This window comes from Salminus brasiliensis, chromosome 25 (assembly GCF_030463535.1).
Source record: "Salminus brasiliensis chromosome 25, fSalBra1.hap2, whole genome shotgun sequence".
Taxonomy (NCBI): Eukaryota; Metazoa; Chordata; class Actinopteri; order Characiformes; family Bryconidae; genus Salminus; species Salminus brasiliensis.
In genome coordinates, this window is record NC_132902.1 from 24212630 (window position 1) to 24236993 (window position 24364).

Sequence of the window (24364 nt, forward strand, 5' to 3'; positions counted from 1 at the left end):
GTAGTGGAGCTGGAATTAGCACTGTCTGTCCAGGAGGAAGAGTGTGGGACTAGTTTTTCCCTGCTCCACCCAGCTGACTGGGACACAAATGTTCTCCCTGCTTTTATTGAAAACAGGCCAAATCATGAGCTGTTTGTTTGACTCAGAGGAACTTCGGTGCGGCTGGACGTTCCTCTGCAAACGAAACCTTGATTGTTTATTTAATATTATTTATTAAATTAGTGATTTGTTTTAGATGGAATCAAACACCGTCTCTCAGAAATGATGTCGTCATAACAACAATACATCAGCCATAACATTATAACCACATGCCTAATATTAAGTAGGTTCCCCTTGTGCCACCAAAACAGCTTCGACAAGTTGAGGCATGGGACTCCACAAGACCTCTGAAGGGGTCCTGTGGTGTCTGGCACCAAGATGTTGACAGCAGATCAAGAAGTTCTGTCAGTTGTGAGATGGGGCTTCCAGGAATGTTAGTGAGCGGTTCACTGGTTGTCCCTCCTTAGAGCACTTTTGGTAGGTACTGACCACTACATTCTAGGAACACCCCAACATCACCTTCAAGAACTGACCGTTCACTTGCTGCCAAATATATCCCACCATAATCAGTAATATTACATACATACATACATCATATAATGTATGTGTGTGTGTGTGTGTGTGTGTGTGTGTGTGTGTGTGTATATATATATGTATATAGACACACATTATATGATGTATGTATGTATGTAATATTACTGAATATGGAGGGATATATTAGGCAGCAAGTGAACGGTCAGATGCTAATGATTTGAAAGGAGTGGTTTTCAGTGTTTGGGCGTGGCCAGAGACCATAGTGTGAAGGATGTAGCTAAATCTGCAGGTGTATGGACGCGTATGGTCCTACAGGTCTACCAGCAGTGGCAGAAATCCCAGCCTACAGGAAGCTCTCTTCATTCTCCTGATACATGAGCAGACGTGAGCAAAGGAGATGCAACGGAAATACAAGGTTTTTGTATAAAATATAGTTTTTGTGAGAGTATTCCAGTGCTGGTGTTTCCCCTGATCTGTCCAATCAGTTCTTTGCCCGGTCCTTTTCTTAGAAATGGACTTGAATGGAAAATGTTTGGTCCACTATGAAATATCTGACCACGCATTTCCAGCAGAGCATTTTCTGACTCCGATGGCCCAGCATGCTCAGCTGAGGAATGTGTCTCTACTGTGTTAAATGTGTGTAACGACGAGACGAGTGAGACAAGCCGAGTGCTGTATGCTGGAAGTTGCTTTCGCGCGGGGTAGACCTCCTCTCTCTGACTCACGGCGACCCTACAAACCCATCCTGTTGCTGCATAACAGCTGCCGTTGCTTGGAGACGCGGTTCCTTGTGTAAAAGGAACTGTACCGCCTGACTCACTGGCCGGCAGAAGAGAGTAACACGCTCCAGCACAGCGGCTTCTGATTGGCTCAGGACTTGAGCGTGAGTCAGAGCAGGGATGAAAGAGTGCTGCAGTATGTGAGGAATGGTTGTTAGTCATCAGGGAGGACAGGAGACGCTAGGGTTTTTGAAGGCAGGGTTTGGAGGGTTGTTTACGTGTTCTCTGGGCAGGAAAAAGAGGATGTTTCCCTTGGCGGTGGGAAAGGGCAGCAAGGCAGTGGTGGCTCACATGCTGTTTGTGTGGAGGAAGGTGGTCCGTGCCAGTTTGTTAGTAATTGAGGAATCTATAGAGCTATAGATTATCCAGATTATCAGGGTTTTAAGGTTAAAAGAGCAGAAACTGAAACCTGAACAGTTGTGTATATTAACCAGGTTAATGTAAAAGCACAAATGCTTCAGTTTATACTGTATGGTACAAAATACAATGATGAAAATGATTAATCAGGCTATTTAGGGCTGTAATATTAGTTCATTAACTTCAGTATCAATACTAATAAACCGTACATTGGATTTTTTTGTATATAGGACAGTGCATTAGCTTAACCATTTCCAGTGCTCTCCTGGAGAAAGGCCAGTGTTCCCAAACTACTTCTAACTGTGCTCTTCTAACCAAGATCTCAAAGCCTTTACTGACCAACAGGACATTCCGACCACTGACCACTATCTTTGTTTATTTGGGTTTATTCTGATTCTTATATAGAGTTTTACAGGGTATAAAGCCCCCCAGGATTGAGCTCAGGAGCAGTGGAACTGTGTTTTCTGAAATGATGGATGGTGCTCCATTTAGTACTTTTGGGTGGGATGAGTTTGGGAGTTGGGGGTGAGATGAGGTGGGGTGGTGATCATCATCCATCATCCTGACCTCACTAATGCTCTTGTTGATGAATGCAATCAAATCCATACAGCAATGCTCCTCCTCCAAAATCTAGTAGAGTCTTCTTCCCTGGACAGGAGAGACAGCTACTCCAACAAAAGCAGGATCAGCTCTTTTAAACACCCTTGATTTCAGAAGAAACAATGAATGAGCAGATGTCCCAATACTTTTGTCAATTTAACATAACATTATAAATAGAATAAACCATCAAAATGGTAGTGTTTTACAGCTAAACACAATCACTGACCACTGACTTTATTTGGAGTCGTATTAAACCATTTTGTTGGCTGACACAGTGGTGTGTGTGTGTGTGTGTGTGTGTGTGTGTGTGTGTGTGTGTGTGTGTGTGTGTGAGAGAGAGAGAGAGTGTGTGTGTGTATAGTTATTTAATCAGTCGTAAATATTCCTAGTGTGGAGCAGAGCTTTTCACCTGGAGTTCCTCAGCCAAGACTGAGAGTGAGAGCTCAGGAACAAGTGTAGAGGAGAGAAGAGGAGAGGAGGAAGGAAGGATAAAAAGGCAGGCAGAGGGGAAAAACAATCTGGCACAGTTGGAGTGACAGAATTCGAGAGACGAGTCTGCCAGCTCCCGAGAAACGTGTGAAGGGAGGAGGAGGGAGAACAGCTTGGAAACAAGAAGAACAAAAAGGCCATTGAGAGGGGCGCTCACTTTCTGATCGCTCAGCAAACACAGACGCGCTTGTCCTGCAGTTCCGTTCCACAGCTCCTCTGAAGCCCACGGCACAAAATGCTGATCCATAGAGCCTACGTGAAGGGCAAGCAGAATGGAGCCTGGTGGCACACACACACACACACATATATATATATATATATACACACACACACACACAGATCTAGACAGAACGTATGGAGAAAACCCAACACATTGGAGCTATTAGGGTGCCGGGGGCTCTCACTGAGGTGAATTTTAATCACACTGACACGGTTTCAGTCATTTAAAGATCATTTAAATCAGTAAAATGCATCTTTTTCTTAAATAATTCAGATTAAGATTAAAAACACTTAAGATCTTTGCACAACAGACTTCAACCTCCCATTTTAATCCATCTGTGGCAATAATCAAACACACACACTTGTAATTAGGGCAGTAAGAATGCACACCCAGAGCAGTGGGAGCCATCTCCACCCCCCCAGGGAGCAATCGGGGGTTGGGTGCCTTGCTCAAGGGCAGCTCAGATGTGGATGCTGCTCGTCCCGGGGATTAAACCAGTGTCATAAGTCTGCTGTTTCACTAACCTTTAGGCCAAATCCTTTATTTTCAGTCTCAGTTTCTATAATCAGACTTTCTGGACTGACTGATTTAGTTTAGTCCAGACTTTTATTAAAATGATGTTTTATAGTGTTTAATATCTGATAATCCAGTCTGACTCTCCTCCCTCCTGACCAATCAGCTCCCAGCTCCTTTACAACACTGCAGTCTGATCACTTCCTGTGTGTGTGAGTGTGTAGTGGTACACACTCTGGACTGATATCTGTGGTTGTTGGTCTACTGGTGTGTAATAACTGTGTGTTTATAGTGGGTGAGTGTGTGAGTGTGTGTGTGTGTGTGTGTGTGTGTGATTGGGGTTTCTATAGTGAGTGTGTGTGTGTTAGCATTAGCGTTAGCCTCCACTCAGTTCTGAATGGGTTCTTCAGTGCTGGTTTATAAACAGAGAAAGGCGAGCACCGGTTCTGCGGTTCTCCCGCTGGTAAAACAGAGCGTTTCAGTGATGGTTTTATAAAGGGTCAGATATTATGGTCTGTTTTCAGGTTCCACTGTAAAATAGCTCCACACTGCAGAACCTCAACTCCTTTATTTACCTTCTGAGAACGTCCACACTGCTGCTGCAGCCGGCTGGGAATAATGTCCGTTAATGGCCTATCCTTGAGCCCCCCAGATGGCGCCCTGAACACCGTGGTTAAAACAAAGACTCGGAATTGGATTAAGATTAAAGTAGCCAATATCCGATCCATTAAAATATTAAAATATCTGCCCATTAATTGAACATATTTAATTCAGTTTAATATTACGTTCTTGTGCAGCCTTGAGTATCTGTCGATACAGACAGCAGTCAGATCTTTTTCCTTCTCTTAACCCTAAGATCCTTTTTGATAGTTTGACTTAACTTAATTCGCCTAAAAATTCAGGAGACTCCACTTAAGGCTACTTAAATATGTGATGTGAATATATTATTTGATATTGGAACAGATCTGACCATGTTTTGATCATGAATGTACTTCACACCTGCAGTGGGAGTAACAGTGCTGCTTGTAAAGACTGTAAAAACAGATAGATAGGGTCAGTACTGTGCGTTATGAGGCACTGACTTGTAGGCTTGAACCATGCCCAGTATCTGACTAATGCTGCGTATCGGATTAGCACACCCCTACTTTTTATTATTATTATTATTTTCTACCCAATTAGAAAGGCTAATTACCCAATCCCCATTCATGCGAACTCCCCCCATTCCCCCATACAATGCTCCCCAACACTAAGGCTAGCCACACTCCTCCTCCGCCACACTAATGCTCTTTTCCAACTGCCGCTGATGCTCATAGGAAAGAGTGTCTCCCCAGCTCCTATACAACATACAGCTAACAGACACCTGTGCCAACCAGCATTACGCTAGGAGTGATGTGGGGAGGAAGTGCCATCAACCCCCCACCCCTGAGAGAGCAAGGCCCGTTGTGCTCTCTCTGACTCCGGCTGCTGATGGCCGGAGCAGTGTAGGCGCAGTACTAGTGTTAGAGCTCAGAATTTCGTCAGTTCAGCTGGTTGATCAGCTTTGTCCTAAATCCCAGGTGCTGAAGGTTTGCTTCATAGAGCTTCATAGAGATATAGTATGAATACCTCTGTAGGTGGTCACACCTGTCTGAGCCGAAGCTATTAGCTTGTCTGTTAACACAGTCATTATATAGTGTGTGTGTGTGTGTGTGTGTGTGTGTGTGTGTGTGCTGTAGTGGAATGAGGGGTGTAGGATTTACTCATGCCTCCACTGTCTGCTGAAGGGGGCCGAGTGTAATTACTGCATACAGCTAAAACTGGGAGCTCCATGTTTTCCTTTGTGACAGATGGAGTGAAGCCAAACTGTAATAGTGTATTATACTAAAGGAAATTATAGAGCCACACAGCAGATGGACATGACCCCCCCTACACACACACACACACACACACACACACACAAATGGTTTCTCTTCGCCTCCATCCTGGACTGAATGGCCTATATTGTGTGCTTTTTGTATCTTTGCCACCAAAACTAAAACTCTGCACACGCCATTCACAGCCACTCTGTCCCCAGAGCAACAGTCCCCCTATTATACAGAGTCTACCTTCTTTTCCATTACAGAACAGCCCTGCCATCCAGCTACTCCAACCCCGACTGGCTACTGCAGTAGGGCTACACAGTATGGGCAGAATAGAGGAAATGGTGCACAAGTGTAACGTGTATATTCCTGTATATAAAGAAATATCAGGACCACCACAGAGCAAGTGTCATTTAGGTGGTTGGTCATTCTCAGCAGTGGTGGGGTGTTGGCAGTGTGTGTTGCGCTGGCATCTATTTTGATCACATCTGCAGCCTAACAGTGTTTCGTTGCACTGGACAGCCTGTTTTGGGACTCCCAAGTGGTCCAGCAGACTGAACAGCCTGTATCGGTACAATGTAGGGGTGTGTCTGGGTGTCTGGACTTCCAGGTGGTCCAGCAGACTGGACAGCCTGTATCGGTATGAAGTAGGGGTGCATCGGGGTGTCGGGACTCCCAAGTGGTACGTCGGGGTGTGTTGGGACTCCCAAGTGGTCCAGCAGACTGGACAGCCTGTATCGGTATGAAGTTGGGGTGCATCGGGGTGTCGGGACTCCCAGGTGGTCCTGCAGACTGGACAGCCTGTATCGGTACAATGTAGGGGTGCGTCGGGGTGTCAGGACTCCCAAGTGGTCCCGCAGACTGGACAGCCTGCATCGGTACAATGTAGGGGTGCGTCTGGGTGTCGGGACTCCCATATGTGGTCCAGCAGACTGAAGCGCTGCCACTAAGATCCGAGGATGGCTGGTTTGAATCCCAGGCCAGTCTGCTTTGCCATCGGCAGCCGGAGTCAGAGACTGCACAATTGGACTTGCTCTATCTGCGATGGATTGATGGCAGTTCCTGCCCACATCACTCCTAGAATGACCCACCACCCATTTAATATAGTCTGCTCTGTGGTGGTCAGTCCTGTCCTGTGAGGTTCCTGACCTAGAATTACACAGTGCTCCTATTAGGGAAGTGGAGCTGATGGATGAATGGACAGTGAGTGTAGAATGAAGTGTTAATGAAGTGGCTGGTCGGTGGCTGGTATAATATCATAAGGTTAATATTGCCAGATAAATAGATAGTCTGCATTGTGTATTAAGGAAGAGAGCTAGAGCTTGAAGAGGAAAAGAAAGCCTGAAAAGAGAAGTTGCTGTTTAAATAAATGGATTATTATAGCTGTTCCACTTTCAGCTGCCAGACGTTCCTGCCAGCCACTCTCGGCCATTTCTGAATATAGCTCAGTTCCCTGACATCCACCAGTACGGCTGTAGTGAGGAGCAGTGTCGCTCCACTGCATCTGCTCTTCGTTCCTCCTCACTCCTCCATTGTTGTTTATTGGTGTGAATGGACCACAGTTGAACAATAGAGTTTGTGCTTAGATTTATAATTTTTTTAAGAGCTGCCCCGGGCGTCGGACATCAGAGCAGATGGGTGATTTAGAAAGCTCAGCTGTGTTGAATTTCTCAGCTGTGAAATAAATTCCTCACGCTTAATGTCCAGAGTCTTACTGGCTTGTATGCAGCAGTGGAAAATACTTAAGTAGCAGCACTCTAGAGAATCTGTGCGTTCACATGAATACAGCACTTATCCAGAGTGACTTGCATTAGAATCCAGTTGGGAGACAGACGGGAGAATGTAGAGCTAGGAGTCTTACCCAAGGCTCTTATAGGTGTGGAGTGGTGGGCTTGCCCGGACAGGGAACCAAACCCTAGCCACCAATAAGGTGGGTGTTGTTACCCACCTTACTTTTGAATTGGGACCTTTACTACAATTTATTATTATTATTATTATTATTATTATTAAATATTTATGATATTTTTCTATTTTCTGTATTTTTTTCATTGTATTTATTTATATATTTATGTCAAATGAAAACATCCAACCAAATGTACTTCCCTGTAAAATGAACCTGTCCAGAACCCTGCTAATATATCTTGGTTTGCATTAATGCATTAATGCATTGAAATTTCTTAAAATAAACATTTTATTTATTTATTTATTTGACAGGAACAAAGCTCATTAATCACCAGAAAGAATACTGTAAATATTCATTTTTATCTGTAGTCCCTTTCCAGTTCTTAAAACATCAACCTAAAATTAATTCAAGTCAATTATATTATATATTATATAAATTTTATCGAGTTAATTAAATTGTAGTAAGGTCTAAAAATGTCCAACTCTAACGTTTAGTACAGACCCAGAGTGTGTGTGTGTGTGTGTGTGTGTGTGTGTGTTGCTGTTGATATGCTGATGCACTTGTGCTGCAGGTCTGCCTCGCCATCGCCCACTACTCCCACCCAGCCGACTCCCAGCTACTGTTCGGATTTGAGTACGTTGGCACTCGCTTCTACAGCTCCTCAGGTAAAAACACATGCACACACTCTCTCACAAACACCTTGGGTAGCAGGATCACAATCATATCAAAAACGCTGGAATCTGAGCAGCTCGGTTGGGACACTAACAAAGGACTCCACCCACCCAAGCAAGCCCCTGCCTGTTCTCACAGCTGCCCAGCGGCAGGAGGTACAGAAGCTCGGAGACCAGAACTGGTCAGTTCAGAGGTGGCTTCCATCCTCAGGCAGTTAGCCTGCTGAATGAACAAAAGCTTGTGGACTGTGGTCCTCATCTGTACCATCACACCTCCTTTCCATACACACACACATACTGGAAACCCTATGCACAGTCACACACTGCACCCACACAGACCCTCAGATTATATTAAATCTGTGCATTTAACTAATTAAACCAGTGCTGTGTTGTATTGTAAACAGTGTGTATAATGCGTGTATATGTATAGTGTAAGTTAATATGTAAATATTAATATTTACATATTTCTATTTTTAGAAATATGTGCAAATAAGTACAAAGGCCAAAATAACTGAAATCAAAAGACAATTACATTTGACATTGGATACAGCTGTCTGAGTGTTGGTCCCATCACTGGAAGATCACCTGGTGATGCCACAGCCATCCAGGGCTGGGAGTTCCAGAGAGCATGACTGGCCTCGCTCTGTTTGACTGGGTGTGATGGCCCACCCTCTGCCCACCCCTCGGCGGGAATGCTAGCCAGTTGGGTCGTATGTTAGCTGAAGAGTTAGTGCTCTCCTCCAAGCGTGTTGAAGTGTCCAGTGATGTTGCATTAGTGCCTTCATGTGACTCAGAGGAAGCACAGACAGGCTGGCCTTCACCCAATAAGTAAGGTATAATAGGGGGGTCCTAGCTACTGGTGGGAATTGGAAAAACAGGAGAAGGGTTAATTATGGAAAGATTTAGACACTAAAAGACAGTACACTATAATTAAAAAGTATAAAAACTAGGTTTCACCTGATCCTTTTGTGTATTTTGTACGTGTGTGTCTGTGGACAGGTGAGAGGGTGAATGGTGTGGACCCTGGTGGTGGGTTGCAGACGCCCCTGTTTGACTGCTCTTCTGACTGGGACCGAGAGATCAAACGCACTGGAGCCTCAGAGTGGAGGGTGTGCTCCATCAACGAGGACTATCTGGTCTCTCCCAGGTGTGTGTGTGTGTGTGTGTGTGTGTGTGTGTGTGTGTGTGTGTGTGTGTGTGTGTGTGTGTGTGTGTGAGAGAGAGCGCGCAGTATGAACCGCACGCTGTTTTCTAAACAGTGCTGTGGATTACCAGTGGCTGGAGAATAGGATTAGTCGAGCTCAGCTGGAACATTAATCTTTATTTATTCAAAACAACTGTGCTGTTTTACGCAACAGGCTGCTGACAAGTTTATGTAACGGCTCCGGATTTCCGGATTTAATGATGTGATTTTACATTAGTGTGATCTTTATTGGTACTGTTTGTGTGTATGTGTGTAATTGTGTGCGGAAATGCACCAGATTCAAAAGATTGTGCTAGACTGCTAGAATTTTTAAATGTTATCAGGGAATTTTAATTTAAATGATAGTAATATTTAATACAGTTTAGTTTGTTACAAAAAATCTTTGAATGGCAACTTTATAAGAAGAGAAAGAAACCCTAACTTTCAATGAAAGTCAGTGGATAGTCTTTTTGTAGCTTATCTGTTGGTTCATTTGTTGAAAAAATGGAGATACAAGGTTTTTAATGTGCGAGCAATATGTGTGGAAGGTTTAGTAATGGGCAAACAAGTATGTCTTTTTGTAAAACACAAATGGTAAGAACAAAATCATGTATTTGATATTTGAGAATAGATAAGGGGTCACTAACATTTTATTCACTTTTATTTTATGTCAAAATGTTTAAATGATCAAAGAAAGATTATGTAGTATGTAGTATTTATATAATATAAAATGATTATTATTATTAGTAGTAGTAGTAGGTGTATTATTAACACAGTAATAACACAAATGTTGTCCTTTTTTTGGATTATTCCATAAACACAAGTCAGATTTTAATATCATCTTTTTTTAAAACGGTTAAAAATGATAATATGGCAGAAATAAAGACACAAGGTTTTAGTTTGACAGTGATGAAATGCTATTTTTTTGTCCAAAATAAGTTCTCAGCCTATAAACAAAGATATAAAATTCTCCTTAAACATTTTCTATGTATTTTTGTTGTTTACATTCCTCTACTGTGAAAAAAATGTTCAAAAGCGAATTAATTAATTGAAATAATTGTTTTATAATGTTAAAATATATAATATATCTTACAGAATAAACATAAAATAAACTGTGTTTTTTCCCCCAGTCTTCCAGAGTTCTTTGTGGTTCCATCGTCGCTGGCGGATCAGGACCTGAAGCAGTACGCTTGTTACTTTAAAGCTCAGCGCATCCCGGTGAGTTCATCACACTATCAGCCTCCAAGAGAGTCATAAATCAGCTCCAGAGACTCAGAGACTCTGCCGCTGGTCCTGGTTATTAAGTGCTTGTCAGTTAATGTCATGGTTAAGGAGTGAGGCAGAGTGTCTGACTCTGCAGCACTGCTTTAAAAGCTTTATTTTGGAGCATTATATTATATTAGATATTACATTATATTATATTATATTATATTGTATTATGTAATGCAGTCAAACTGATATACAGGCTGTAAGCATGCGAGACACTATAAAGAGAAGTATGAGTGCTTTGTGCCACTAATAATGACGTTTCGTTCATATTTCTGTGCAGTTGTGGTGCTGGAATCACCCCAACGGGAGTGCCCTGGTTCGCATGTCCAGCATCACTGAGCCACAGCAGCAGAGGAAGCTAGATCAAAGGTACAGGAGGAGAATGAAGGGATGCAGTGTTTTCTCCAGTACAGTTCATTCCATTACAGTACTGGATTAGCCTTACTAATCCATTAAGGCTTTGTATCATTCAAACTCTCAGCTATGTGCCCAGCCAGTCTACCAAGCTATGCATCCAGCATTTGCTGCCTGGCTTTTTGGTAGTGCAGGGGGTGGGATAAGGCCTAAATGATACTCGAGCCAAGCCAAAATCGAGTGGACCAGTTTAGGGATCTCTAAACTGGGAACCCCTAAACTGGACCTCTTCTTGGCACAGGAGGTGCAACACTACAAATATTTATACGACCACTTATCAAAGTACACTGATTACAAAAATGCTGTGGCAAAAGACCGAGACATGAAGAGCGCTCATGTCAGAAAATGCTGTCAATGAGGAAACTTGATTGGTTAAAAGAGCCCTAAATTGACCACTGTATTTATTATTGGGATAATTGAATAGTGAGAGTTCAGTAGATGAAAGGGACCAACTGTGGACTTCAAACGCTGTTGTTCCTCCTTCAAAATAAAACCCAGCAGAAACAAACAGAGCTGGAAATTGGAACTGAGCCAATTCCAAAACCCCACAACTGTTCTATCACAGTCTTGACTCATTATATTTACACCCTCAACATTGAGATAAACCCTCCCATTGGAGAAATCCCAAGTCACAGCTGGTAAATCAGGACCTCAAATTCAGCAAGCGATGAATCTAAAGCGAGCAAGTATCCATGCAAGGCCAAAAGCTGACCCTAGCCGAGCTGCTTTGTGATTGGTCGGGGTTCTGCTGACAGAAGCATGACCACTCTTAAGCCCAATCATTCTACATGGAGAGGAGAGCAATACTGGAGAAATACAGCAGCTGTTTATTAGGCTTTGGGAAGATCTTCATAAGACCTACTTTGTACTTATGGAGGAGCCCTGAGGAGCCTGATTGACTTCATTAGGAAGAATTCCTATTCCAATTTCGGTTCCTAGTGGCTTGAAATGAAAGTGCTAAACATAGTGGAAAGAGGAACTACCAGGAACTGTCCTGGATGTTGTATTATCCCGTATTTTCCTGGGAAATATACTCTCAAGCTCATCGATTGCTGTATCAGGCGTCCCGGGACTTTGACTTTGGCTCTTGTTTCCCCCTTAACCACTGTCTGATTAATGACCCTAGAAATCCTGCATAGCAGTGTATGCAGAAGAAGGACTATAGAGAGGAGGGAGGAGTGAAGGAAGGGAACACAGCAGGTTGGTCAGAGCTAAGAAGAATGATTGAGTTGTCATGTGTCTGCTTAGTCCACCAGCTCTGTGGAATAAACCTAATAAATAAAGCAGACTTTGGATAATAGGCCGTGGGAATGCAGGAAGTTCGAATTCATCATCCTCTGCTTCTTCATAGCATAATCTGTTTCCAATTTATTTTGAATCTCGCATAGAGCCTGTCAGCTCAATCACTTGATCTTTTGGCACAACAAACCAAGAGGGGTTGCCAAAGCTTCTCTGAGATACGCACTGTCCCATTTTCTGTTTGGGGCCCAAACAAAGCGGTTACAGCACAACCAAGAGCACAGACAGCTTTTTTTCAGTGCTTTAAACCCATTATATATCGTCTCTGTGTTTGGGCAGGATTTGCAGTGCAATAATCAAGAGCCACCCACTGCGCAGCGACGTCCTGAAGACGGACTTGGACAAGAGTCTGCCAAACATCCAGGAGATCCAGACGGCGCTGGTGAAGCTGCGGCAGATTTGTGTAATTGGTGAGTCGGGTCACGCCCTGCTTGCACTCGCAGCACTTCTGTTTGCACTGCCTGTTTGCCTTCCAAAACAGGCGGATTTGAATCCAGTGGAGATTCAAATCTCTTAACCTTTTGTCCTAAACCAGAGTCTATAAATCCTGCTCCTTGATTGCCCCTGCACATTTTACAGCTCTCACTGCTCCCAGCAAGCCTGATCCAGCAGCTAATTAAGACCCTGTTAAAGCAATACTCCAGCATTTGTCATCCTGCTCTCTTTTTGCTGCAGCTGTAGCATATGCTGCATTGGAAGACAGGCATGTTTAAGCGTTTCTCTTCACGGAAAACCAGCTTATATTAAAGCCTCTGCCCTTTGGCTTCTATTGTATTTACAGTTCTGTGTAAAAGACTGAAGACTGGAAAGCTGCTTATCTGCTCAGTAAATCACTGATATTAGAATAAACACTAATAATAACACTCCTACAGAAAGTGGTGGAGGTTCTCCATCACTGTGTTCATCATTAGAACATCTCCAAAGTTCTCCTCATGGCAGTCTGCACTCCGTACAAGACGAAACAAGACAAATTGGCTGTCGCTGTAGTGCCCCTTGTGGCAGTTCTCAGAATGCAGATCTTTTCACAGTCAAATATTGCCATCTTTTATCGAATAGCAGCATATTGTTGTTACTTTATGCCAAATTGTTCTTATGTTGCTGCTGGTAAATGATGCTTTGCCAGCCTTAACTGCACATTTATCTGGGCTCTGTATTTAATATAGTAAATATTATTCAGTACATTCAGGCTATTATTTATAATTTAGTTCATTACAGTCTATTATTTCGCAGCTGCTGCTGTTTTTCTGGCCTGTTGGCAGGTCTTTGAAATGAGGGCGGTAGCTTGATCAGGGTTTTATGGTGGTGTCCACCTTAAACCTTAATCGGTCTCTCTCCTGCTCGCTTGCTCATTCGCTCGCTGAGTAGTTGTATGCTTCAGACCTTACAGGTAGCCTACATACCGGACAGTTATTGTGCGTACTATGAAATTCATCCTTGCTGAAGTTGCTAGTTATCATCTAACACCTGGTTTGGTGGTAAATCAGGGCTTAATGATGGTAAATCAGGTGAGCTGCTGCTGCTGCTGCTGATGGAGTTGATGGAGTTGAACACATCCTCCACGCTGTGCTGGCTGGACTGGGAGGGGGACGTCCAAGAGAACCCTGGAGGAACCGAGCTCTGTTCTTCAGACTAGCTCACCGACAAGATCTCACTACTTTCTTTCTTCAGAATGAGAAGCTCTTGTTCCTCCTTTTTACTGGATTCATGTTCATGGAACCAAAATTATTCTGCTATGTTCAATGAACCCTTTGTAGCACCTATGTTTTTAAGAGTGTAATAAAGTAGCCCTTTTTATTTGGCTACCAGCTATTCGATTCCCTTCATTCAGTTCTGTCTGATACAGATGGTCTTCTGAAAACCCTAGAAGACTGACACCATGAATAGATTAGCTGTGGGGGAAGTGGTTCAATAGCTTGGGCAGTTCTGGATGTTCTCTGGCTGGTAATTGCTGCCCTGGAATGCAGCACGGTTTGGTAGACTGATGCATTTCGACACATTCTCTGGTGATGAGACTCAAATGAGAATCAGACTTACTTCTTGTAATGAGGGATTTATTGTGGTAAGTGGGCACATGTATGACGTGCATCAGACTGGACAGCTAGAGCGAAGTATGCATAAAATAAACACTAAAAATGAAATGAATGCAAAAGCTTTTGCTGTATGTTTACAGCATTTACCTGACGCTCTTACCCAGTGTAACTCACATGTGAGTAATGTTACGCTGGTAGGAGAAAGATAGGAGAGTTAGGAGAGTCTTGCCCAAGGACTCTTCTTATTGGTGTAGTGTGGTGTGCTTAACAGCCCTGGGAATCGAACCCTAATTTGCCACAGGTAAGAGAATGTTAGTAAAAAAAAAAAAGGTCTCCTACACCACAGGAAGATGCGCTATCTGTCCAAATGTTTGTGGACACCCCTTCTAATGAATGCATTCAGCTACTCTAAGTTGCACCATTGCTGACACAGATGTGCAAATGCACACACACAGCTTGTCTAGACCCTGTAGAGAAGTACTGCCAATAGAATAGGACTCTCTGGAGCAGATAAACATCATGAATCTATTGGCACCATGCTGCCTAATGCCAAATGTGGGCTAGAGGGATATAAAACCCCCCAGCATTGAGCTGTGGAGCAGTGGAAGAACTGTGTTCTCTGGAATGATGTATGGTGGAGCTCCACCCAGTACCTTTGAAATGTGTTGGAGTTGGAAATGGATCATCCAACGCTCTGACCTCGCTAACGCTGTTGTTGCTGAATGCAATCAAATCCTCACAGCAATGCTCCTCCAAAATCTAGTAGAAAGCCTTCTACCCTGTATGGTAGAGACAGTTACTCCTGCACTAGGCTTTATTTGGCTGCCTTTCTTGTGGGGAGCTGTTTATTGTTTTACTCAACCTGTGTTTATCTAAGGTAGCAAGTTTAAATGTTTTCTCTCTCTCTCTGTGTGTGTGTGTGTGTGTGTGTGTGTGTGTGTGTGTGTGTGTGTGTGTGTAGATCCCTTTGAGGAGTCTGAGGAGAAGTGGCTGTCGTCCATGGAAAGTTCGCGATGGATGGAGTACGTCAGGTATGAATAAACACTAAGCAGTGGCCAAGTGATGGGCTGGCTCTCTCGCAGCCTCATGCTGGCAGCAACACTGCTGCTCTCGCTTTTATTTAGATGAGTCAGTTCAGCTGCCAGCCTCTGCAACATTTGGAGGTGGGTGTTTAAAACCCCCTCAGTTTAGCTGTTGGAAAAGGAGAATTGGCATGTCCATTTGTTTCACACTCCTTCTTACAGGCGACTTGATTTCGCTGAGATACGACAGTAAACAGGGTCTAAAGGCCTGTGGGATGTTTTTCTTCCAGGTCTTTCTTGAAGCATGCGGTGGAGGTGGTCTACATGCTGGAGGGGAAACAAGCCTCCGTCATTCTGCAAGGTTAGAGATGCTCAAAGCTGCTGCCAGTTCTTTATTCGTGTCTTTGTAGGGCTTTGCTTGCTTGTAATTGACTTGGGGGTCTAACAGTACACAGAAACCCCTCTAAAAGTACTAGTTTAGATTTCTTTCCATTTGTAGCGCCCCCTGCGGTAGTCTGTACAGTGTATTAAGCATTAAAATGTAAACATTAGTTTTGTTGATCTACTGGTTCGAGCCTCTTTTGAGCAAGCTAAGGGTGACCATGGCAAGGAAAGATTCCCTCAGATCAAGAGGAAGAAACCTTCAGAGGAACCAAGACTCAAAAGGGGAACCCATAGCTTGAGATAGCTCAACAGATAACAGAACAACAAATAACGAATAACTGGACTGAAAGAGTCAGAGCTGTGGTTAATGTGAGAGCAGGTTGTGAGTTATGAGAATGTGAGTGAGTGTAGGACACTTGCTCAGTGATGATGTGAAAGTCCATACAGTCTTGCACAGCTATGCAGTATCTAGAGTGGATGTGAATGCATCAATTTGAGGATCCAGAGCAGGACAGCCTCGCAGAGGGCAGCATGGTAGTGTAGAGGTGGGTCAGGCAGCTCCGGGGCAGAACAGTAGGAATAGTACATCTCAAAACATGGGAAAGAGAGAGGGAGAGAAAACAGAAAGTGGCGAGGAGGAAGGAAGGAAGATGCTGCAGGAACCTGATCCAGAGGGTAGGCAGGCAGCAGCACCCAACCAAACATTCACGAGTTGAAATAAGATGGGAAAAGAACATAATATTGGAAACACTTGTTTATTTTTTCACTTTATTTATTTTTTTAAGAGATAAAGCTAAATGTAAAATTGGAAAAAGAGAATAAGTGCAAGAAAGAGAGCGGGAGGAGAAGGGGGTTAGGGGGCAAAGTAGAGCAAACTACTGTTACCATTGGGGTACCTATTAATCCACTTCAATTTCCACAAGATCATGTAAATCCAAGCTTCCCTTGCTAATGGCCAATCCAGATGGATCTCGCACATTTGGAATTTGGTACTGCATTACATCCATCAGTATTAGTCCTCCATGTGGACGCTTCGTCCTGAGCGATTGCTTGCACTGAATCGTGGCATCGGTACCGTGATGGTTTAGTATAAGTACATGTACCATTACACCCTTGTTTTGGGGTATTAATCATTTCATGCAGATTGTATAGTCCTGTTGGAAATGCATGAATCTTGCAGTATTACTCTTCTCTTTCTCTTCAACTGCTGTCCCTCACACTGTTCCTTTCTCTCTCTCTCACACTCTGCAGAAGAAGAAGACCGAGACCTGAGCTGTGTGATCTCATCACTGGTGCAAGTGATGTGTGACCCTCACTGCCGGAATTTGGCAGGTTTTCAGGGCCTGGTACAAAAAGAGTGGGTGATGGCTGGCCATCGCTTCCTCGATCGCTGCAATCATCTGAAGAAAAATGACAAGGAGGAGGTAAGATCAACCTTCTGAACCCCAAGCAAGACAGCCCTGGACAGCTTTAGCAGGAGAGTTAACCTGACCATTTTCACATTTATGGGTTCTGACTCGGGTCATTTTGTTTCCTGTCTAACCAAATCAAATGGCACAGTCCAGCTTTAAGGTGTTTGCTGTGTTCCTTGGAGCCACAACTCTAAACTAGAACAGCCTTACCTGGGTTTTCACACATTTACGACCAAGCACATGCTAAGATCTGAATGGATCTTGCTGGTGTAAATACTGGTGTTCTGTTGAGTTGTGATACTTGTGGATATGTGCTACTTGGCGGTTTTGCTGCAAATTGTATAAAAACTTGTATAAAGACTTGGACAGTCTATTATAGATGCCCTGTAGATGCTCACCTCAAATTCATCTAAGTGTCTCCTAAATGCAGCTGAACTCTTAGGTTGAATGTAAGTGATGGTCTATTGAATGTAATTCTTCATCTAACCCTAACCCTAACCTTACCCTTAAAATTAACCCTAACCTTACCCTTAAACCATCCCTAAATTCTAATCCCAACCCTTAAAATGAACCCTAACCTAAACCTTACCCTTAAAATTAACCCTAACCTAAACCTCGCCCTTAAAATTAACCCTAACCTAAACCTTGCCCTTAAAATTAACCCTAACCTAAACCTCGCCCTTAAAATTAACCCTAACCTAAACCTTGCCCTTAAATTTAACCCTAACCTAAACCTTACCCTTAAAATTAACCCTAACCTAAACCTTGCCCTTAAAATTAACCCTAACCTAAACCTTACCCTTTAAATTAACCCTAACCTAAACCCTACCCTTAAAATTAACCCTAACCTAAACCCTACCCTTAAAATTAACCCTAACCTAAACCTTGCCCTTAAAATTAACCCTAACCTAAACCTTGCCCTTAAAATTAACCCCAAATCCTAATCTAAACCCCAATCCTCCCCTTAAATTGAATAAATATCCTGATCTATTAAGGCAGCTGTAACTATAAATATAGATGGTGGTATATAACGGTAGGCCATCTGACAGGCTACTGATGTATGGTTGGACCTTTTTTGTATATGAGAATATTTAAAAGTAATAAAAAATTCATTTTGTTCATAAATTGCTCCAAATCCCTGCTTGAGATCTGAGGAAGGGATTGGAGACAACATGTAAGTGACAGTGCCTTTCTGCCGTGTTTTAAATGGCTGGATAAACCAATGTGATTTTACCTGCTTAGTCGCTATTTCCTCTTTACTGCATTGGCTTGTGAAAAGGGTCCAGTAATGGTCCAGTAATCGGACCATCGGAAGATCTGAATGATCCCAGTAAAGGTCTCAATGAAGTCTCTCCTATCCTCTGTCTTCTGTCCTCTACAGTCTCCCCTGTTCCTGCTGTTCCTGAACTGCGTCTGGCAGCTGATGGAGCAGTACCCAGCAGCCTTCGAGTTCACCGAGATGTACTTGATCATGCTGAGTGACAGCATGTGGGTCCCCGTGTTCAGCACCTTCCTCTTCAACTGCCCCCGACAGAGGGCTGAACACAGCCGGGTGAGCCGCTTCAAACACACGTCCGCTTTCAACGTCCTGAGAGATGGAAAGAACGACTGGAGTGGAAGACCCACTTCTTCTGTTCTGCCATTCTTTCAATATTCCTGTTGCCCCACAAAGTACATTAACACAGCGTTCATAAGTATCCGGACACTTTCTGTTCCGATTAGAAGAGGGAATCCCAAAATCCCCAGATCCCCGAAGTTAGCCTAAACGGTGTTTAGCATGAGGGGGACACTTTCAGAACATTGTCCACAAATCCAGGCTGTTCTAGAATGTTCCACTCTCACACGCACTGTTCTAGAATGCTCTCTTTTCATTCAGACTGTTCCAGAATGTTCCCCTCCCATGCACTGTTCTGGAATATTGTCCACAATTCCAGGATGTTCTAGATTGTTCCCCTCCCATGCACACTGTTCTAGAATGTTGTACACAATCCAAGAATGTTCACTTCCATTCACACTGTTCCAAAATGTTCTATTTTAATTTAAACTGTTCCAGAATGTTCCCATCCCATTCACTAGAATAGAATATTGTCCACAATTCCAGTCTGTTCTAGAATGTTCACTTCCTTTCACACTGTTCTAGAATGTTCCCCTCTCAATCACACTGTTCTAGAATGTTCACTTCCATTCACACTGTTCTAGAATGTTCCCCTCTCAATCACACTGTTCTAGAATGTTCACTTCCATTCACACTGTTCTAGGATGTTCCCCTCTCAGTCACACTGTTCTAGAATGTTCACTTCCATTCACACTGTTCTAGAATGTTCCCCTCTCAATCACACTGTTCTAGAATGTTCACTTCCATTCACACTGTTCTAGAATGTTCCCCTCTCAATCACACTGTTCTAGAATGTTCCCCTCTCAATCACACTGTTCTAGAATGTTCACTTCCATTCACACTGTTCTAGGATGTTCCCCTCTCAATCACACTGTTCTAGAATGTTCACTTCCATTCACACTGTTCTAGAATGTTCACTTCCATTCACACTGTTCTAGGATGTTCCCCTCTCAGTCACACTGTTCTAGAATGTTCACTTCCATTCACACTGTTCTAGAATGTTCCCCTCTCAATCACACTGTTCTAGAATGTTCACTTCCATTCACACTGTTCTAGAATGTTCCCCTCTCAATCACACTGTTCTAGAATGTTCACTTCCATTCACACTGTTCTAGAATGTTCCCCTCTCAGTCACACTGTTCTAGAATGTTCACTTCCATTCACACTGTTCTAGGATGTTCCCCTCTCAATCACACTGTTCTAGAATGTTCCCCTCTCAATCACACTGTTCTAGAATGTTCACTTCCATTCACACTGTTCTAGAATGTTCCCCTCTCATTCACACTGTTCTAGAATGTTCACTTCCATTCACACTGTTCTAGAATGTTCCCCTCTCATTCACACTGTTCTAGAATGTTCACTTCCATTCACACTGTTCTAGAATGTTCCCCTCTCAATCACACTGTTCTAGAATGTTCACTTCCATTCACACTGTTCTAGAATGTTCACTTCCATTCACACTGTTCTAGAATGTTCCCCTCTCAGTCACACTGTTCTAGAATGTTCACTTCCATTCACACTGTTCTAGGATGTTCCCCTCTCAATCACACTGTTCTAGGATGTTCCCCTCTCAATCACACTGTTCTAGGATGTTCCCCTCTCAATCACACTGTTCTAGAATGTTCCCCTCTCATTCACACTGTTCTAGAATGTTCCCCTCTCATTCACACTGTTCTAGAATGTTCACTTCCATTCACACTGTTCTAGAATGTTCCCCTCTCATTCACACTGTTCTAGAATGTTCACTTCCAATATTGTACACAATTCCAGGCTGTGTGTAGATATGTTCTAGAATATTCTCTGCATATTCACAAAGCTCTAGATGTTTAGAACAAGAAAAAAGGCTCGGGGAACCAAAGTAAGCAAAGTGTCTCACATGGTGTATTAGCACTGTGTCCAAAAGTATCTGGACACCTATCCTTCTGATTAGAAGATGATCTCTCAAAATCCTGAAATACCTCTGGAGTGAGTGGGAGTATCATTTGTAACTCAGAGCTGAGCATTCAGTATCCCTATCTCGCCTCACTGATGTTATTGGGGCTGAATGCAAACAAATCCTCACACCACTGGCCCAACATCTAATGTAAAGCCTTCCCAGAAGAGTAGAGGCTGTAGGTGCAGTAAGTGGAAGAGAGACTTCATATTAATGCTCTTGATTGAGACATTGAATGAGCAGGTGTCCACAAACTTTAGGACCTACAGTGTGGTTCTCGCTCAGGCTTGATGTAAGTGCTAACCTCTCTCGCTCTGTCTGTTGCCCTGTCAGGATTTCGCCCTCAGTAAGAGCATCTCCCTGGGGAAGGACCAGTCCCTGCGTTTCCCGCCCGTCTGGGACTGGTCTCAGCAGTTCAGCCTGAAGGACCAGACGCTCTTCAATAACCCTCTCTATGTGGGCAAGAGCGCCCCCTGTGTGCACAATGGAACGGTGCGGACGTTTGCACACAAGCGAAGCAAGGTGAGGCCTGCATGCCTGCTTTATTGCATCATTGCTGCTGTGCAGAAACCTTGTATCTCCATTTTTTCATCTGTTTTGACATAACATGAGTCAGTGATGAATGGACCAATAGAAACGCTCCAAAATGAACTGGAATAGAATCTCTTTGCATTGACTTCCCTCTCCTGTAAAGCCTGTTTATCATTCTAAATAATTAATAAATAAATATTCTAGTTTGTGATGTGCTAATTAATGTAAATATTATATATGTAAAAATAAACTTATACAATAAATAATGATTATAGTATTTTGTGATATACTCATTTATTAATTTTATAATTATTAATGGTTCCAAGTTTAATTGTGTCAATCGCAACAATATTATTTGATTAATTCTGATTTAATCACAAGTTAAAATGCTAGCTGAACACATGAACACATTGCCTAATAAAGTGTCCAGAGGACACAGAAGCTTTAATAGAGGTAAAGCTTTACCAGCCTTTTAAGAAATAAATGGGTGATCAGTCATTGGCTGGATTAAGCTGAGAGAGGAGATCGATGAATCCATATTTCAGCATAAATAAAGTGTGATCTACCCTCTGAGCTCAACAGTAGCGACGCTATGTTTACATCGGCAAGTAAAAGCACTAATGCGTCACTAGCCTCTGTGAAGAGAGAGAGAGAGACCTACGGGAGGAAGTTTGGGCCCAAACTTAGTGAGATTTGTGTTAATCTGCGTTAGTTTGCAGATAAATCGTTAAAAATCGTATAAAACACGTTAACGTTGACGGTACCTAATAGTTATACATGAAACGCTTTAAATTCCTACATTATTAAATTATTAAATAATAATAAAATAATAAATTCCATTGTTTGTTGTTTGTTTTTTTTGCAGAAGAACTACAGCTCCACATTGCGAGGTGTTCCCTCAGCTCTGCGGAACGGAGCCTTCGGTGATCACGAGACGTTGACGCGCCGCAACTCTCTGATGCCGCGACTGCGACCAGACCTGGCTCAGTTGCGGGAGCAGCAGGAAAGCCCTGCCGAGCGTTTCTTGCAGGACTGGCTGTCCCGGCCTGCTGACCCGCAGGGCCTGCTTCTACCCCAGCTCCTGCCCTCACACCTGCCCCTCTGGAAGCTCTACTTCCTCCGCTGGGTGCCAGAGGCCCGCATCCCCCACGGTGGACCTGTAACTGCCTTCCATAAGCTCTCTGTGCTGGCAGACGAGATCGAGATGCTCCAGAACCAGCTGAGGCAGTACAAAGGTGGAGGGACTCCTGCCCTGACCCCCAGCACCCCCCAGCGCGCCGAGCCCAGCAGAATGTACTTTAAGGCGTGCTCATCACCCTGTGAGTCGTCCCCTGCTTCTCCAGAGTACCTCAGCTCGTCCTTCCCTTTCTCCCCCGTGGGGAACCTGTGCCGCCGCAGCATCCTGGGAACCCCCCTGAGCAAGTTCCTCAACGGAGCCAAGATCTGGCTCTCCACTGAGACACTGGCGAACGAGACTCTCTGAAATCACAGAGAGGATGACCATGGACTTCATCTGCCCATGGTACACTGACCCAACCGGCCCCAAAGGCCAGAGCATGCCCCCCCCCCAAACACACGCCTACTAATCCAGGCGTTTGCTTAATGTGCCCGAGCTCTCTGGAATGTTCTCCTTCGTTCACACTGTTCTTGATGGTGTCCTCATTCACATTGGTCTGTAACTGGGTTCTACAGTTCTGGTCCAGGAGGGCTCGTGTGTTCAGCACCATTTCTAGAATGTTCTTCTCCATTCACACTGTTCCACAGTGTTCTTTTGACGTTAAAAAGTACACCGACCCTGTAGGTGAACCCGGGTTTGTAATGTTCTCCTTAATTCCCAGTGCTTTATTTGGTTCCCCAGATCCTTGTCCCTGTTCTCACCATCTATGAATATCTGTGAATATGAAGAGAACATTCTAGAACACTTTAAATTAGTAGAGAACATTCTAGAGCAGGTTGAATTAGGAGAGAACATTCTAGAACACTTTAAATTGGGAGAGAACGTTCTAGAGCAGGTTGAATGAAAGAGAACACTCTAGAACAGGTTGAATTAGGAGACGAAGATTTGGACAAGAAGATTCTAGAACAGGTTGAATGAAAAGAGAACACTAGAACAGGTTGAATTAGGAGAGAACATTCTAGAACAGGTTGAATGATTGGATAACCTTGTAGAACACTCTAGAACAGTTGTAATTAGGAGAGAACATTCTAGAACTGTTTGAATGATTGGATAACCTTCTAGAACACTTTGAATGAAAAGAGAACATTCTAGAACAGGTTGAATTAGGAGAGAACATTCTAGAACCATTTGAATGATTGGATAACCTTCTAGAACAGTTGTAATTAGGAGAGAACATTCTAGAACAGGTTGAATTAGGAGAGAACATTCTGGAACCATTTGAATGATTGGATAACCTTCTAGAACAGTTGTAATTAGGAGAGAACATTCTAGAACAGGTTGAATTAGGAGAGAACATTCTAGAACAGTTGTAATTAGGAGAGAACATTCTAGAACCGTTTGAATGATTGGATAACCTTCTAGAACAGTTGTAATTAGGAGAGAACATTCTAGAACCGGTTGAATTAGGAGAGAACATTCTAGAACCATTTGAATGATTGGATAACCTTCTAGAACACTTTGAATGAAAAGAGAACATTTCTAGAACAGTCTGAATTAGCGAATAACATTCTAGAACAGTGTGGAAGGAAAAGGAACACTCAGAACAGTCTGAGATGGGAAGGAGAACGTTGTGGAACAGAGTGAATAAGCAGAACATTCTAGAACAGTCAGAATTTGAAGAGACCCTTTCGAGAACGGAGTGAAAGGAAATGGGACACTTGTTGAACAGCGATTTGGCGGAGAACATTTCTAGAGCATTCTAGAACAGTCCTAAATAGAGGAGAACATTTTGAAACATTGTAGATGGCAGGAGAACACTGTTCTAGCACGTTCTCTTGTCTTTTCCCAGTGTGAATAGAAGAGAAGATCTACAACACACTCCAGCCATCACCAGCCGTTACGGGTTCCCTACCCACTGTTCAGGTCCTGGTTAACCGTTGAAGGTCCACTGAAGGCCAGTGTTCATAGTGCTGCACAGCTCCTACACATGCCTTTCATGACAAGCTGACATAAAGCTCTACATCGATCAGCCATAACATTAGTACCGGTCTTGTGGGCTGTTCTCAGTGCGCAGTGGTCAGTGTCCACCAAAATCCACTTTATCTATGAAGGCCCCACCTCACAATATTGAGTAGGTCCTCCTTGTGCCACCACAACAGATATGACCATTTGAGGCCATGTATGGCCTCAAATGGTCATATATGTTGTGGTG

The 24364-nt window shown here is 43.4% G+C and overlaps 1 protein-coding gene across 1 annotated transcript in view; it reads left to right on the plus strand.

The window, feature by feature from the left end:
* The window catches only part of mtmr10 (myotubularin related protein 10), a 56494-nt gene extending 32170 nt beyond the window's left edge, over positions 1–24324 (plus strand). Inside the window, exons 7-17 of the mRNA XM_072671060.1 lie at positions 7844–7937; positions 8943–9090; positions 10257–10344; positions 10676–10764; positions 12388–12518; positions 15100–15169; positions 15451–15521; positions 16796–16968; positions 18338–18508; positions 20838–21026; positions 21901–24324. Of these exons, the coding sequence (XP_072527161.1) occupies positions 7844–7937; positions 8943–9090; positions 10257–10344; positions 10676–10764; positions 12388–12518; positions 15100–15169; positions 15451–15521; positions 16796–16968; positions 18338–18508; positions 20838–21026; positions 21901–22518 (1842 nt within the window). The 3' untranslated portion in view covers positions 22519–24324. The remainder of the gene's footprint in view (positions 1–7843; positions 7938–8942; positions 9091–10256; positions 10345–10675; positions 10765–12387; positions 12519–15099; positions 15170–15450; positions 15522–16795; positions 16969–18337; positions 18509–20837; positions 21027–21900) is intronic.
* The last annotated feature ends 40 nt before the right edge of the window (positions 24325–24364 follow it).